The sequence below is a fragment of the Calypte anna genome, chromosome 18, assembly GCF_003957555.1.
Source record: "Calypte anna isolate BGI_N300 chromosome 18, bCalAnn1_v1.p, whole genome shotgun sequence".
In the NCBI taxonomy this organism is placed as follows: domain Eukaryota; kingdom Metazoa; phylum Chordata; class Aves; order Apodiformes; family Trochilidae; genus Calypte; species Calypte anna.
In genome coordinates this window covers 3,829,667-3,845,640 of record NC_044263.1, presented here as the reverse complement: position 1 = coordinate 3,845,640, position 15,974 = coordinate 3,829,667, and the positions used below count along the sequence as shown (strand labels likewise).

Sequence of the window (15,974 nt, the reverse complement as noted above, 5' to 3'; positions counted from 1 at the left end):
GGAGGGATCTGCATAAATGACCAGGGTTTTAGCCAGCTTATTAAAACTTTAATTCTCCTTTCTTGGGGGTAGAACTGAATCCCTGAGAGATGTTTGTAAGTTGTTTCTGAGAGTTGTTTCCAAGTTTCTATTACTGTTTAGAACTGTAATTTATATAACTGAAAATGAAAGATATCACTCGTATTTCAGTTACAAAAGTAAAACTTGAGAGGTTTTTACATGAAAATGGTTAATGTGTCAAAGAGATTTTACAAGATACTTAGTTTATTTGGACTGAAGTTTAAATCTATCAATTTAAAATAATGCTGCTCTGGGGCTGCAGAGGTGGCTACTCCAGAACAAAAGGAGTAAGGAATTGTACTGCTTGGCTCAATACCAACTTGAATAGCAGATACTGAAAACCTTTCTCCATGTTAATAGCAATTCAAGGACTGAAATCCAGGCTATGATAGATTCTGTAAGTTTGACTGCAGTTCTCCAGTATGCTTCTATCTCTTAAACTGGTGAGGTTCTTCTAATCTAGCTTTTAATGTTCATGGCAGATTTTTTATGATGTTTTGTATTTGGTGAACCCCAAGCTGGAACCTAATACATGACTTAGCATTTAATGCACTGAATTAAATACTCATATTCAAATTGTTAACAACTTAAATGCATCTAACTTGAAGTGTATGTTGCTTTGATTTTGTCTTGAATGTAATCCATGAATCTGGGGTGGGGGTGTTAAAGATTCACTGCCTGGAATGAAGCAGTTGTAAATAATTTGAACTGTTCTGATTACTTCACTAATTACCTCAACAAACCCTCCAAAGCAGCCCTTTGATTTTACCTTTGAGAATGCAGGAACCATACTGTGAAGACAATTTTGACAACACATTTCAAAGCTAAGTATTTCTTAATTCACAGAAGTTTGGTGCCATCATCAACCAGGGCTTGGATGAAGGTGTTCCTGTTGGACCAGATCCTGGCTCTGAATCTGACACTGCTGGGTTCACAATGGAGCAAAGAGCTTTGAGTCAAGGAGGTAAGAAATCTTCTTTCCATGCCCCTGGTATCTGCTGTTCTTAAGATGGTTGGCCCTGTGTATGCACTCTTTAGGAGATGCACTCAGCATCTATTCAGTCCTTCATGCAGATGGTGTATTTATGAGAGAAATCTGCCATGTCAGAAACATTATTTACTGGTTTCTCAAGTTCTTTTTTTGTTTAAAAAGAGTTCAAGGAAATGGAGCAGGTAAAGCAGAACGAAGGGAATGAAGTAAAGCTGTGTGCTGGTTTCATCCCCTGCAAATAAAGCCCATTTTGAATACTTCTGCTGCTTGCTCAGAAACAGTGGTTAAAAACTGTAAAAGTTGCACCATTTAATGCAAGGAGCTGGAAACAGTCAAAGTGAGACAGATCAGCTGTGATGGAACATTGAAGAAAACAGCTTACAGATGCTGTAGCTAATTTTTTAAAAAGGAAAATTATTATCTCTGCAAGAGATACTTTTATTTGCTGATAAAGTTCAGATCTTAATGGGCAAGTGCACAAGTGAGAAACCCCAAAAAACCCCACGTGGGATTTCTGAGGGACAGAAAATAAACATTTTTAAAAGGGGGCTGTCAAAGGGTGGCTGCTGTGCTATAAAATACATTTTTTATGTCCCAATAAATAATTTATTAGACCATACACAGTTGAGGGATAAAACTTTTATTTAAAAAAATTCAAATTTCACTTGACACATAAGTCTTAGTTGAGGTAAGTGAATGCACTAGCTTAAGAAAACTTTCAGGACTGGACTTCATAAGCAGTTAACTTTCTGTTGCTTGCAAGGCTCCAATACACAGAGGTGAAAAATTGTAAAGGAAGTGTCAAGTTTTCTATCTAGATAAACTGCTGTGGAAGAACAGAATTTCAACCTCTTTATTCAAGCCTCTCCTGATTCTTTGCATATTTTGTTACTTTATTACTCAGGTCTCTTGCCCTGAGACTTCACCCCTCCCAGGTTGAAAAGGTGCAGCTCCAAGAGGTGGCTGGACAGTACCTAATTTGTGTTCTAGACAGCCAGGCTTAAGCTTTAAAATAAAACTAAAAAAATAACCAACCCATAAAATACCAAAACAACAACCCAGGAGTGGCAAGTTGCCCTTTTTCACCACAAAACTCAAGACTTCTCTGGCTATCCTCAGCTCAGGGGGAGCCATAGGGGCCTCCTGTGGCCCTTCACAGTCATCTGAAGCTGCTTTGTATCTTCTGCACTGCTGAGGCTTTACCATCCTTGGAGTACCTGAATTCAAGGCTTAAACTTTATTTTCTAATATGCAAGTGTAAGTTCTGCAGGATCAACAGGCAGGCAAAGCCCCTCTGAAGCACATGTAAAGGTACCTGACCTGTTGGTACCTCAGAAGTGTTGGTATTCACAAGTTTAGCTTCCATATGGAAAAAGGATTAAGTTACAGCAAGTACCTGACACCTGAAGTGTGTAAAATTACCAGCACTACTCCAGGGAGCAAGACTTAAGTCAGTTGTTCACTGGAGTGCCAGCCTGACCTTCTCTAAACAGGACTGATACTGTTTGATCATCTCTACCTTCTTGGCTATAGGAAAATAACTATTTTTAAAGTATTGAAAATATTCTTCACAGGATAATTCAATGGAACACTTGAAAGTACAGGATAAGCAAGTATTCTCTCCCTACTAATGAAATAGTTAAGCTTGAAAAACAGAACCCTGCAGGCTTTCTGTTGCTAACACTGGATTATGTTACCTGCAGGCATCCAGTCTTCCTCACTTCATGTTTTACAGTAAATTCCCACCTTACTAAAATGTGCAACTATTCTGCATTCATCTGAATCTACTAATTTTTTTTTAAATAATGTCTCAACCACCATTCTCCTCTTCTGAAGTTCAAGAACCCCAACTGCAGATGCTTGAGGAAAAAAAATGCAGGCAGGTGACATCTGTTTCTATGACCCATGTGAGTATGGGGGATATTAATCCAATACCCTTTTTATGCTGGCATAGAAGGTTAAATATACTATGCTGACACTGAGGGAAAAGGGGCAGAATGATTGTCTAGGTTTTATAAAAATACTGCTATTCTAATCTGCTAAAATATATTTAATTTTAATTGACCTTGATCTAAGAATGCCCCTTTTAAGGCCCTCAGTGAGCATTCCTTTAAAATATTCTTTAAATCCAGTAGTATTACAATCTTTAATAAGGCACAGGCTCTCTGTGCTGAGCTCTTTCTAAATCTTAGTTGCTCCTTACTGGAAATAGTGGTAACTTTGCACAACTTGTGAATTCAAGGTCAATTAATTAATCCTAACTTTTTACCCCATTCACCTTGCTGGAGCAGAGCTCAATTGCCCCCATCTGCTGCATTTTGACTTCCATGGGGTAAATCTGTGCCTGCAGGGTCTGCCTTGAGCCCAAACTCAAAGCCCACCTCCCAGGGTGGATCTCCAGCAGCATCCCCACCTTGTGGGGGTGGCCCAGTCCCTCCCCATGCTGGAACCACACCTGTGCTCCTCTCTAGGAACCACACTGGGATTCCCAGGAATCCTGCACATCAGAACAGCAGTTCCCTGTTTTCTGCTGGACAACAGGAGGAAGATTGTCTGTAAGTCTCAGGAGGACTCTGTGAGGAATGGCAGCTGCCATCTGCTTGTTGTGCCTCAGTCCTGAATGCTCAGACTTGCTGGGAGGCAGGCTCATGGTACATGGGATCCAGGGAAGCCACTGGGAACAGATGAGGAAAACTCCTGCTCCAGGGATGGGCCTGGGCTGGGGCGAGCGTCCGCCTTACGCTGCTGTAAGCATCACTGTGCAACTACTCTAGAAAATACATTCCAAGTGACAAGACAGAAAACAGCTGGAAGAAATATCTGGTAATAAGGCACTTAGGTGAGACATGGACAGACCAGCTACATCTTTAACCAGACATTATGGCTCAGACATCCTTGCTCTGGAGGAATGAACAGTACCGTGAGGGGAAGCTTTGTGTGCAGAACCCACTGTCCATTCATACAGCTCAGGCAGCACTGGGGACAAGAAAGCACAGCAGGACATCACTGCTCTAAATACTTTGCTCTTTTAGGAGTGGTATAAATAAAACTTTGGTCCATTACCACTCCTCCACCCCCCTAACAGGCTTATTTCACAGAACAGCAGCATTAAGCAAAGTTAATTCCACACAACACACATGTACCCTGAGACTAGAGTACAATGAAATACTGACAAAAATCAAGCCTGAAGGAAAAAAGGGAAAGGCCTTTTGGCCTGCTTGAACTTATTTGCCTATGCAGATGCCTGTTTCTAACTTTTTCCAGAGTAACAAATCCAATGTTTCACAATTATTTTTTTGAAATGAATCCAGTAGGAAGTACAACATTGTAGAGTTCAAGTAGTACAAAAAAGATTTCTGTTAACAGGTTGTTGATGTCAAACAGCTGGAAACCCAGGTTTTAGCATTATGATTTTACAGCAAGAACAAAAATCCCTTTACTTACTGCTAGAACACCAAAACTTTCCAGCCTGGGTATAAAAATGAACATCCAAAATACAAAGAGACACAGCACTGGTCGAGTGCCCAGTCAAAGACCACTTCTCTGTTGTTAGAGCTAATGGTTACTCTAATCTTGAAGTTTCCTCCCTCAGTGCTGCAAGGCCCTAACTGCACCACTTCCATGTCAAACGTCACAGTTGATCCAGAAGTGACAGCAGGCAGTTGGTTTGTCATCTCCTTTCCATTTACAAATACTGCCCCTGAAACAGTCAAGATAACCAACATTATTTCTTGCTTTCCCTACATAACACACAATACCATGTCTCCCTATTTTTTTGCAAGGAAACAGAAAAGGAAAGCAAGCAAACAGAAAAGGAAAGCAACCCTGCCATGTTCCTCTTTCTCACATCAAGAGGTTTGCAATAAGTGGAAGCAGAAAAAGGAGACCTATGACCTCACCAAGGATTTCAAACGCCTGGGCAGTGTATACATAAAAGGCAGGTAAACTTATATGTGAGCTGGGGATGCAAAGAAGCAGAGTTTTGGGGTTTATAGGGAAAAAATAAAGTCCCATCCTTCAATGATGTGCTTCAGACTCACCATTTGTGCTGATGCACACAGCTTTATCCCTCTGCAAAGAATCGTATCCGTTCCACTGCTCCACACACACTCCCAGGCTGTCTCGTCTGTCTGGCTGTCCCACAGTTTCAATTCTACCAAGCAAAATCTTAAGTCAAACCTTGAAGCTTTAAATTAAAACATACAATGAAATCCAGGCAGCAATACCCTGCCATACCAGACCTCTGTACTGTGCCCCAGGGCTCACAACAAATTCATTCAGCCTCTTTGGGAGTTGCATGACCAGAAGCCCCAGCAGCTTTCCCAACAGCTCCACAGAGCTAACTATTTATCTGCACCAAACATGACCCTGCTTCCTGCAAACTTATTATTATTTAATAATAATAATAGTTATTATTTAACAAAATTTTCCACTCTCACAGATCAGAATCTTTTGCAATGACTTCCAGCTGTCTGAAACAACCAAAATGTGTAAAACTACAATGGTCTACACCAGATTACTGGTGAGCATCACATACTTTGGCAAGGTGGCTGTAGTCTCAGCAAGTATTTAATAAGCATGACTAAAGCAGGTAGTTTTTTGAGCCCTGCTGTGTTCTGCTGCCAAAGTGTGTAGATGGATGGTTGATGTGTTTTGGTGCTGGTGGGCTGTTGAAGCGTGTAGGGTTGTTTGGTTTGTTTTGTTGTGGTTTTTTTTTTTTTAAGAAATCATCTGGGTACAAATGTGTATTAAATACAATGCCTAGAGGAGCATTTACAAGTCTGGCTTCTGCTCAGCTGGATTTAAGATTTTGATCCTGGGAAAGAAACTCTGAATAAAAAAGCAAACAAGTTGTGCAGATGCCATGGGCCACAGCTCGTTTTGAGCCCCAGCAGCTGAGCAAGGCCACACAGTTTGTACACTGAAGTCCCTTCTCTAGAACTGCCATCTCTCAAGCAGGTTAATTCACACTTTAGAGAGTGACTTGGGAAACTCAGGTGATCTTTTCTAGAAAAGAAAGCTGGTTATTTTCATTACAGCTTGAGGGAAAGAGCACTGATACATGGCTGTTGCCAAACAACAGAAAAACCTCAGCAGAAGAACTGGAAATTCAACTAGGCAGTAGATTGGCACACAATGGGTTAACTCTTTCAAGACAAACAGGGATGAGATGATTGGAACCATGTTTTACTTTTGTACTCCATTAGTGTTTTCAGTCTCCTGGGAATGTTACTAAGATAGACAAAGCCTTATACTGTAAAGTAAAGCTAAAAAAACCCCCTAAAACAGTAAAAATCTAAGAAGCTTTTAATATGGAAGTGATGCACAATATTTTCCCAAAACATCTTTAAATTAGGTTTCAAATTAACTTTGGATTTATTCATATTTCCAGTTTTAATTTTGGAATTTACTTTAGAGTGGTGAAGCTTTAAAAACAGCTATTCACCTGTAAACTTTGTGTACAAGGTAACATTAATTCATTCCATCCCTAGTTAAGGGAGTTTTCTTGAGTTTTGTGTTAGAAATAAATGTTTGTAAAGCCACAAGAATGACCAGAATTGCATAATTCTAAGTAAGAAGCTACTTTTGGAGCTTGGAGGAGGAACACAACTGATTTTTGAGGCTGTCTTCAATCTTAAGATTTGTGTCATTCAGTTGTTGTGGGCATGTGCCTGTCAGTGTTCTGCCATCCAGAAACAACCTCCTCTTGGAGAAGAGTCCACATGACCAAAATGTAAAGCAAAAGCTTTTCATGTGTTACCAATAAAATAAAAAAAAAAAAGATAAAAGGCATTGGTCTGAAAGAGAACTAAGGGAAACCTCAAAGTTCTGCCTTTAATTTCACAGGCATCTCTGAGCCAAAAGATGTTAAATCCATCAACAGATTTCAAATGAAAGCTTTAGATCTTTTTATCCTGTCTCAGACAGGGCAACTGATTACATCCTCTTACTACAAGTATCTCAAGTTAAGATAATTTATTATCAGGAAGGAAGAAATTAAACATTATAGAATAAGTTAGAAAAACATCATGAACAACCCTCTTAAATTGCCTTTGGGGGTTGCCTACAGTACAGCAAGTAGCTTTTTATCCAGGGACAGATGGGATAAAGCTTCAGCATCTCTAAGAGCTGTAATTACAACTGACATAACTCTGAGGAAGCTCCTCATACCCTGTTAAACAGCATCACCTCAAGGACAGGATGACAGACAGCAAAGCTGCCAAGGTTTTTAACCACATTCTGTGTCAAATGAAAAGTGTGAATTTCACAAGATGCCTTCTTCACTCAAGAGTTTCTCCTGCCAGTTTCAAGCAGTAGAGACTGATCACCACTAGTTATCTCAGATGCTAAAGCCACCAGTGCCAGGCTGCCATCCATACCTGTCCTAGCAGCACGCAGGATGTTTTCACAACCAAAGTCACCAAAGGTCAAGGATAGCCTGGGAAGCAAAGCACCCACTGACCCAAGGTTAAAAAGAGTTCACTCTTGTCTCTGTTTTAGATAGGTACAGATCCTACAAACACATCAGGTCTTCTCCTAAGGAACCAGGAAGCAGAACTAAAGAGAGGGAAGTTCAGACTTCACACAGACACATTACCTTGACTGGGGCTGATGGGCAACTCAAACATGTATCATGATTCAGGTTTAAACACAATTCAGATGTGATGGACTAGAAAAGGAAGCTTGACTCACAGGAGATGCACCAGACCACAGCTCCCCAGAAAGTACTTGCCTGAACGTTAATGTCTGTCCACAAAAATAAGTAGGAGCTTTGGAGTAGAGCACACCACACGACTGAGAATCATTCCTTAGGGCTATGTTTCTTCGACTGCTCAAGCTGTAACCCTCCAAACCAGTTGTCCATTCTTCAAAGAAGAAACAAAAAAAACCAAAACCAGCATGAACCTCAACCCAACCAGTTACTGTCCCAAAATCAAATCAGTCACAACGTCTACTCAGTTTACCTCGTATGGAGCTTATGGTATGTTAAGAACAGGAGCTGGTGTTGCCCTCTTCTGATTAAGAGATTTCTTTTTCAAACAGTTTGCAATTATAAAAAGTATTTACCAGCTCACAGGGCTCACCAGAATTTCACTCTTTGCTGCAATGCCTGTCAAGTTATATTTGTAGGCAAAGGAACACCTCCATGACCCACTGTCCTTAAAAATTCACAAACAAAGAGAAAATTTAGGGTTTTCTCTCTCCAAGATAATGTGACTTGTTATGTGACTGCAGGTCATCCATCACTGTTTAGGCAGGGGTGACAGAGAAGAGAAAAATACACTTCACTTCTGGCAGTTGATGCTTCCTAAGGCTAAGCAGTGAGCTCCCTGCTGGAAAGGCAAAGAATAAATTCTAGGATGAAGGGATAGTCCACCCTACATTACACACACATCAGTCACAGCTGAGGACACCCCATCAGCACATCAGAAGCAGCTCCATAAGTCATTCAGCTCCAGAGCCTCAGGAATGCTGCACTGAGGACACAGACTTCAGATGAAGAGCAAGGGCACAGTACCGTGGGGAACCAGGGTGGTCCGACCCATCTGAGGAACACTCCAGGGGCTCCACTCCTGCCGTCCATCTCCTCGGGCACAGACTCTGAACTGGTAATCAACATTTGGATCTATGTGCAGCACTATGAACTCTGTCTCTGAGCCAACATAGACATCTTCAAAGTGACTGGCACTACTCTTACGATACTGCAGTCTGTAATCTTGGGGTATAAAGTCATCATCCACCTAGAGGAACATTTATTACATTAGCAAAGGACCCCCCTCTTTTTTCCCTTTCACCTCTGAAGCAGCAGATACCAGGGCAGGCTGGCAAAGGCAGCTCAGAGTCACAAGGTATTAAAGCACAGAAAGCATGTTTTACAGAAAATAATACCAGCATCTGAACCAACTAATACAAGTAGTACAAGAATGATCTGATGACTGTTTAGGAGAAGAAATGTTTAAGAGAAGGCTTTTCAATCTAGCAGAGACAAAACAACATCCTTTAGTCAACAGCTAAAGACAAATTCTCAGGAGAAATTCAATGCTAATTTTTAACAGCAAGGGAAACTCACTACTGTCCTTCATAAACTGTTCCAGAGAATGACTTCCCAATTCTCTGGTATCTCCAAGAGAAAAGAGATAATTCTTTTCTCCACAAAAACTCCACTCTCTCTCAAGCATGACCAAATTCAGGGAACTCCTCTATATCATAGAAGATCAGATATGTGATAATAGTGCCTATGGGTTTATAATCTGAGCCCACATCCTTTACAAGGTAAGAGTGGCTGTTGTAGAACAATGTGAGTTTGTTTAATGCTGCCAAGGAGCATACAGCTGTCCAACAACAACAAAACCACAAAGCACAGCAGTTGATTTTTTTGTGTGTTGAAGAGAAGGGCTATTTGACCAGCTAATCCCAGTATTAAAACCACAAACATGATCAAGTGTAAAGCATAACAGAGCAGGCTCAGCCTTATCATGGACCTGCTAAAGCATCCTCAAAGGGAACAAAAGGAGCACCCCAGCAAAACCAGTCAGTGTCACTGAGAGTGTTTGGTGGCTGTTGCCATAAAATCAAACCTGTCAGAAACACACACACCAGGATTTCTTGGTCTTGGTTGTACAACAGCCTCCAGGTAGCTTACACTCTGCTATGTATTTGTTTAGTGGGAAGAGCCTATGGAGGTGTTTCCTGCTTGTCCAGTGCCTGGCACTTGCTGCAGCCTGGGGAGCAGGGGCAGCAGGGTTTTCAGCTGCCCCTCCCAACTAAGATTGTGAGGCAAAGGTGCATTTGCATGTCAGTCCTTGCTACCTGCAGATGGGAACAGAGATGATGGACTCACCAGCAAGAGTCTGACACACAAGTGTCAGTGCCAGGCAGACAAAAACCCCAGCACCAACCACAATATCACTTGATTACCTTGCCTTTAAGTGGGGCCATTGCCATAAAAATCTCTTCTAAAGTTTCTAACTACTCCCTGGAGTGGACTATTGCTTTGAAGGTCATACAAAATCCAGAATGGAAGTGGCTTTTTCAGTTTCTGTCAACACTACTGAAATCTGAATGATTTTCACCCAGGATATTTTACCTACCTTACACCATCGGACCAAAATACCACCAGGCTTCTCCACAAATTCCTCCAGCTGTACAGGTGGGCGAGATGCCACAGTTCCATGTCTGAATATTTGATTTCTCAGGATAGTAAGAAGGCAGTCATCCAGCTGGGCAGATAAACAAGGCACATCAACCAAGGAGGGCACTTCTGGCAAGCTGGGAAAGGAAAGTTTGCTGTAATGAAAGGGGGCAGCTTCTAGAAACTCAGATTTTGTCCTTACACTTCAATCTGTGCAAAGCTGCAGAGCGAGAACAGCTGCAGAAATTGGCACGTGCATTTCAAACTTAAAAGACTCAGAAAACACTGTGTTTCAGCCCTTACCAGACTGTTTCTCAGTAAATACTCTGAAATACAGGCTGTTCCACACCAAGTGATTTCACCATTCACAAACAAACAGCCTAAATTTCTACAGAACATATGGAGGTTGAAAGCTACTCCATGCTGTGACTGCCAGCCCGCAGGCAGTCCATGAAACAAGCAGGACAGTAACACCTCAAATTAATTTTTTAAGGCATTGGAGTGGAAGGCTTCTGTTTCAAAGGAGAAAAGATCCCCTGTACAGGAAGAGCACATGTGCTGCTGCCTCAGTGTGTCAGGATCTTACCTATCTAGCTGAATATGTAAAGCTTTTTTTGTAAAGCTGCAAAGTTTTTCATTCTGTTGTCCCACATCTCCATGGACTGCACTCTCTCCTGGAATCAAATGGTAAAAATAATCCTAATGAGAAAATGTCCAAGAAAGGCATTCTTTGCTTCAAAGAAGAACCAGTTCTGACACGAACAACCAATTAAACATGAGGCATTCTCAGCACTTTTGCTAGACTCTTAGCTAGAAAATACAATTACAGTTAACAATATAAAGCTTATCTAGCAACTCTTGAAGCTTCCTGCAGACACACCTACAACAGATGTAATAATTTGCCTCTGGCCTCAGACAGCAGCAGAACTGGGGTCAGATGCCAGAAATCTGGACTATTAATCCTTTCTTCCACCTGCTTTAAAAGAAGAAAAAAAGCAAAGCACCCTCATTGAACAGAAAATAAAAAAGCAGGAACTTAAAAGCAAAAATAAAATTTCAACCATTGTTCTGTTTGCTACAATCTAAATGGTTACTATTGTCATCATGAAGGGAGTATTCCATGCCTTTCCATGTAATTCCATGTAATTTCCATGTAATTTCCATGTAATTCCATCCATTCCATGTAATCTCCACACTTCCTTAAGTGTGGAGATAAACAGAAATTTTTTTTCCATATAAAGTAGCATCACACACTTCAGCTTACAGAGACATATGTGCCATTCCCCTATCTGATAACTTTAGGGCAATGTACATTAGCAAGCTCAGTCCTTTTCCAAACGGAGGATTACAAACATTATAACTCTCTAAAGAAAAGCACACATCATCATTGGCAGCAGGAAATTTAATAATAATGGTGGAGGCTTAACTCCTTTCTGACTCAGATTCTGCTCATTTTTACAACATGACTTAGTCATGCTTCTGCTACAGAGGGAATGGTGACCCAGGGACAGGAAGCATACAGCTACTCAGATTCTCAAGAGATCCAACAGAAACTCTCATAAACCCCAGGCAATCTTTGTCAAGTTACTGGGATTTGGTAACTTGAGGCTTAAAGTAAACCCAAGGTGACTACCAGCTGTCCCAAAGGTTGTGATGCCAGGAAAAAGAAATCCAATAAATTAATTCTTAAATATTGTCACTAATCCTGTGAGCAGGACACATAGAGCCACCAGGCCATCGTGTTCTTTAAGCACAAAGCCCTTGTCTGAGTGGGAGCTGGGAGATCTCCTGCCCGTGGGAGTCTGCTCAATGCATTGCAGCTCACAAAACTGAGATCATGTTGAAAGAAAGTTAAAGTTGAGACACGAGAACAATGTGAGGAAACTGCCAACATACTCATGGCTCAGACATGCTCCCAGTAGGTTCTGCAGTGGGGGGAAAACAGTCAAAGAGTGACATTCCTTTCTGGCTAGGTATTAAGCATCAGTAGGGCACAAACTGGCTCATACAGTAATAGTCCTCAGGTCCATTTTTGTCTGCTTCATCCTCAGATGTTTTGGACAAATTTTTCCCACACAGTGGCCATGTCATTCCTTGTGTCCCCCATCAACAGTGAACATAATCACAATGAAGAGGAGAGACAAACTGTTTACTTCAGCTGCTATTCCACTAAGACACAAATAACTTTTTTATTTTTAATTTTATTATGGTACCCAAGATGCACATCATTTCAAAGTAGTCTGACACACCCCTCTTCCCAGAATGGAGGGGAGGACACCTCTGGAGTGAGACATTTCCTGCCCTTATGGAAAGACTACAATGCCATATGTACATCCTGGGATTGGAGTGAAATATTAAAATATGGATTTTTAAGAGATAATATGGGTCAGCCCCTCACTACTTCTACCCAGCTTTAGCCATTTCTTAACGCTCAATATGAGAGCCCAAAATGAGCCAAACAGGCTGATCCTAACATTCCAGTCTTTGAAAAAAGACACACACCAGAAGGTAGAGCTCAGACTTGTGATCAGATCCTGCCTTACCTTCCCGGAGCAGATCATCAGCTGTGCTGACTCCATGCTCTATTAGCTTCTGGCACTCATCCAAGGGTTTGATGCTGTCTTGTTCTATAACATCCACTTCCTGCAGCAATGACATCAGTCGCTCATCCAACAGCTTCCTTAGGGTCCCTTTCAAATCATTAAAATGTTGCTCAAGTACATCTCTGGTCAATGTGGCACTTTCTCTGATCTAAATTCAGGTAACAGGAAAGGAGTCAGGATAAAGACAAAGGCCATGCACACCTATTTTTCTAAATCACTTCATCTGCATCTGCTGGAGAAATCCTGCATGTGAAGTCAGCTTTAAAAAAAGGGCCAATGGCATTTAACAAACTTGTGTAGTCATTTTAAGTGAATTTACAGCAGGGAAAGAGGCAGCCTGGGCAAGGGGAAGAGCACATTAACTAAACAAGATAATCTCTGAGGCTGAAGCTAAGTACAGATTGGGCTACATGTATTTCAATTCTGACTCCTCTGCAGGTCTCTCCTCTGCCACCCCTGAGGAATGCTGTAATCCCCTTAAAGAAAAAAAAAGGCATCATATACAGGTAATCCTCATTAGAAAGAAGAAGGTATCAGACTTTCAGAAGACTTTCAGAAGTCTTTCAGAAGACTAGGAGCAATTTCCAGGGCCTATCACTTCACTAGACTCTTAAAAACCTCCTGAAGCTGCTTTCTTTTCAAACAGCCACCTCTGAGTTGTCTGTGCTCCAGGGTTACAGGGGAGGGTGAAGATCAGAAAGTTCCAGTTTTGATTCTGGAAGAACTAGACCACAGAAGGTTCTGAAAGTGTTTATTAAAATGTTTGCAAACTTGCTGAATCAGACTTTTAGGGAAGAAAAGGTACCTGAACACCTCTGATGTAAGGACACAGGAGTCAGAAGTAAACATCTCCCAATGAACAACTTTTCTAAGTCACACACACCAGGAAATGCTGCAACATGCCCACTGTCCTACACGTAATTTCTAGATCTTTAGAAGTACAGACACCCAACACAGGAAGTTCTCTAGTTAAGTAAAATAGATTTCCTCTTCAAGTAATATTCATGAACATCTGCAGCTGCCACTGCACTTGGTTTCCCTTCTCTTGTTACTTCAACACTTGAGAAAAAAAAGGAAGTATTTAGGTTTGTGAAGAGATGGGGTGGAGGAAGACACAACAGGCACTTCTCTAAGCCCACTGCATGCAGATACAAATGCAGTAAGGCAAGAATATCAGATGCTATTGGCTAAGCAGAAGAGGAAATTCAAGTCCCTGATCATACAGGGCTTGTAGAAAATCACATCTCATTGGTCCAAAAGAAAAGGATGCAATAGAAGTAGCTAAAGAGCTTTCCCTCCACAGACACCCACCAGGCCCCAAATAATAAATCTGCCACTATCTGGAGATGTTCAGCACTTCTGGACACAGGGAATTCTTGGATGTGTGTTACATGGCTGAGACTTTGCACAAGAGTGCATGGTCACAAAGATGAGAAGAGAGATAACAGAAACGTGCACACAAGCAAAGAAATTCCCCCAGAGTGGAAAACAAAAAGCAGGTAAGGTAACTGAGCACTGCCAGCCTCTGCAGAATCCCTCTCAATGCATCTGAGTTATCCAACAACACTCTGAGAGGATGAAGTTGGGATTAAAGACAGTCATGAGTAATTAATTTTCTTAAGTAGCTTGTGGTTTTGAAGATGACTAATTTAATTTGAGTGCCTGCCCACATTCACAGTAGCAGGCACTAACCTAGCAGATCTGTAGCAGGCTTCTGTGCCAGTGGCATCTGCTTCAGAGACACAATCAGGTCACCACAGAAACATCTGCTGAGCTTTTTATTACTATTATTATTATTAAATTATTTATTTTCACCTTGCAGAGTTTAATCAAAGATAGTAAGACACTGGTTCTAGTCTCCCTGCCCACATCTGCATATCTTATCGTGCATCTGCAGCGTGGAGTGGGTGGGTCACCAGCCCCAATGAAAACTCCTCTGGCTCCAGCACACAGCTGCAGAAAAACCAGCTACCCCGGGATGCTGCAACACCTGAAACTGACCCACAGAGTACGTGATGCAGGGAGCATGGGGCATGGGGAGAGCAGCCAGGCTGGGTGTGAGGGCAAGGAAACAGCCGTGATGCCCTCTGTCAAACAAGCCACAGCATCCCAGCCACTTCGGAGAACACCGTGCCTGGAGACATCGTTATTCGCGCCCAGAAATCCTCTGTCACCCCAGGAAACCGGGCTCAGCTCAAACTCAGCTCTCCCCCTTCCTTCCCAACGCCGTTTGCATCCGTCCCTTCCCAGCCCCTCACCTCCGGCAGCCGCAGAGCCCACTCCAACACCACCTCCCCACGCAGGGAAGCTCCAGAGTTACCCAGGCGGGCACAGACCCCGCAGGGTCACCGCCCGCCCCGCGGGATCCCCTGAGGCTGCCCCGCAGGCCCGGACACACCGCGGGTGTCACCGACTCCCACCACCCCGCGCCTGGACGGGCCCAGCCGGGGTCCTGAGCCCCGCAGCCACCTGACGACCCCCGGGCACACCCGCCCCGGCCCCTTCCCGGCCGCAGATCTTTCCCGGGCCGAGCGGAGCATCTCCGGTGAGTCCCGTCCCGTCCCCCTCCCGTCCTTTCCCCACCTGCTGCCGCGCCTGGTGCAGCCCCCGCAGCCTCAGCTCCAGCTCCCGCCGGTAGCTTCGCGCCGCCTCGATGCTCTCCCGAGCCTCCTGCAAGAGGAGCCGCGCCTCGGCCTCGGCCTCCATGGGCAGCCGCGGCGGCGGGGAGCCGGCGGGACGGGGCGGGACTGTCCCCGGAAGGGCCGCACACCGGGCACCGTGCCCCGGGGGCGGAACGGGGGAGGGGGAAAGATGGCGGGGAGGGGAGTGGCCCCGGGGCGCTGGAAACGGCCGCCAGGGGTGAGGGGGGGATGAGGTGGGGGCGTGGGGCTGAGAGGCTCCGGGGTTGAGGGGCTGAAGGGGCTGAGGCGCTGATGGGCTCCAGGGCTGCGTTACCGGCGGTCCCGCCCTGTCCCTCCCCTCTCTCGCCCCGTGCCCCCCCGCGTGACGTCACTGGCCACGCCCCCTCGAGGCGGTGGCGCGAAACTCCCGCTGGCAGCCGCCGCCGCGCGCGGGAGAGGGCGTGGCCCCGCCGGCACGTGACCGGCCCCGCGGAATAGGGGCGGGGCAGGGCGGGGCAGGGCGGGGCGGCCCCGCGTCACGTGAGGGCGGACAGCGCGCGGCCGTT

General features: G+C 43.8%; 1 protein-coding gene across 3 annotated transcripts; it reads right to left on the bottom strand.

Annotated features, from left to right (window-relative positions):
- Positions 1-1,717: 1,717 nt before the first annotated feature.
- On the bottom strand, positions 1,718-15,555 carry CRLF3 (cytokine receptor like factor 3). 3 transcript variants are annotated; one of them, XM_030461934.1, is made up of 9 exons: positions 15,371-15,555; positions 12,728-12,935; positions 10,771-10,858; positions 10,144-10,321; positions 8,571-8,793; positions 7,785-7,917; positions 5,092-5,204; positions 4,496-4,751; positions 1,718-3,821 (listed from the first exon to the last, which is right to left on the bottom strand). In XM_030461934.1, exons 1-8 carry the CDS (start codon positions 15,491-15,493, stop codon positions 4,498-4,500), a joined length of 1,320 nt encoding a protein of 439 aa, XP_030317794.1. In that variant the 5' UTR covers positions 15,494-15,555; the 3' UTR covers positions 1,718-3,821; positions 4,496-4,497. The 3 variants fall into 3 exon arrangements, with proteins under 3 accessions (XP_030317794.1, XP_030317793.1, XP_030317795.1); XM_030461933.1 differs by having other exon boundaries at positions 1,718-4,751; XM_030461935.1 differs by lacking the exon at positions 4,496-4,751.
- Positions 15,556-15,974: the final 419 nt, after the last annotated feature.